The sequence below is a fragment of the Papilio polytes genome, unplaced genomic scaffold (genome assembly GCF_000836215.1).
Source record: "Papilio polytes unplaced genomic scaffold, Ppol_1.0 DF822845.1, whole genome shotgun sequence".
In the NCBI taxonomy this organism is placed as follows: Eukaryota; Metazoa; Arthropoda; class Insecta; order Lepidoptera; family Papilionidae; genus Papilio; species Papilio polytes.
Genome location: NW_013526359.1, coordinates 5,162,936 through 5,164,431, shown reverse-complemented (window position 1 = coordinate 5,164,431; position 1,496 = coordinate 5,162,936). Strand labels below are relative to the sequence as shown.

Below are 1,496 nucleotides of genomic sequence, written 5' to 3'. Positions count from 1 at the left end.
GTTCCTCGCGTTGCAAACCCAAATATGATGTGATTTTATTCCGTACGTTGTTGATGTAGAATTCTTTTATGTTTCGTCCTTTTTCTTTGACATAGTCCTTGATTAGGGACGTCTCCTTTTTTATGGTCGTGACTAGGTTCTGCGGGAACCAGTTTTGAGAGCACTCGTTCGTTTGAATTACGATCAATGTAAACAAAGTAATAGTTAGGAGTTTCATGTCGTGTGCGACCGCGCCGAGCGCTCCCTGACTACTGAAGTACTGAACTGAATTACGAGGGAGCACAAACGCGTCCCGCGTCGCGGGTCAAGGGTACACTTAGTTATATCAAATTATCACACTGGTCTGTGTTTTGCGCATTATTTATAAACAATGACGTGTTGGCCGGCTTATTATTTCATAGTATTATTCCGAAACTTCTATTATACTACCTTAAACCGTTATATTTTCTTTACTAAAGTACTATTTGTAAATAATTCATTTATGTACAGTCGAGGAATATGGTCGTGTTTGACAGTAAAACCTACAGTCGTCTGAACCTATTGAGACGGAGCGAAAAATAACCAATAGGATGTAGGTTTTTATTATAAAAATATTCAGTTCGTGATACACGGATAATTTTTATATTAATATATCGTTTACACAACTCGCATCTATCTTATTATTTGTGAGAGACGGATTTACCCAATGCAAGGCATTTTTTGTAAGTGAAACACCGCAAATTTCCGCAACAGTACGTACGTTTAAAAACTTTTCTATTGTTTTGCATGATTTTAAAGGAAATAACGTGGAACAATCTTTTCACGATTATGTTAATGTTTTTGCAAATTGAATTTTTTATTACCACTTATAATAGCTATGATGCATTTATACCCATTTTTTACAAAGTGTTTGTAAATAAGCGGTTTTTATATGTCCATATTATTATTAAATTAAAATACATAGTGAGGAGCATAGGAATATATTTAGGAGAAATTGTCTAATTAATTATTTACGGCTTACTCACGTATACTTGAGACTTACACGACCCTGCGGGGGTCTGAAACTGGTCGGTGCCGTCACCGGAAAAATAAAAGTATACGTGAGTAAGCCGTAAATAATTGATTATAAAATGTCTCACGAAAGTTTAAATAATTAAATAGAAATTGTCTATTTGTAAATTACTTATGTACTTAAATTATTAATATTATTAATATTTCTACTAACTAGTTTGTTAGTTCAGAATAACATTTTATGGATCTAACATCAGAAATAAATTTAATTACATTTTGTATTTATTTATTTACATATTTTCTTTACAATACATTTTTTTTAATAATCACAAAACCTATACAAAAGATTGTACCTTACCAACTGCGATATTCCAAGACTCAAAAACCAGTAATCGGGCTGTAGATAGCATATCCTGGATACACTTAAAATATTAACTAGTTTGTTGTAGAAAACTGCGCCCCTACTATTATTTCTGCTTCTTAATACAACTGTTTAATATCTTCAC

The 1,496-nt window shown here is 32.6% G+C and overlaps 1 protein-coding gene across 1 annotated transcript in view; it reads right to left on the bottom strand.

The window, feature by feature from the left end:
• The window catches only part of LOC106105355 (gastric triacylglycerol lipase-like), a 2,236-nt gene extending 1,540 nt beyond the window's left edge, over window positions 1-696 (bottom strand). The window contains exon 1 of the mRNA XM_013285646.1: window positions 683-696. Within this exon, the coding sequence (XP_013141100.1) occupies window positions 683-696 (14 nt within the window). The remainder of the gene's footprint in view (window positions 1-682) is intronic.
• Window positions 697-1,496: the final 800 nt, after the last annotated feature.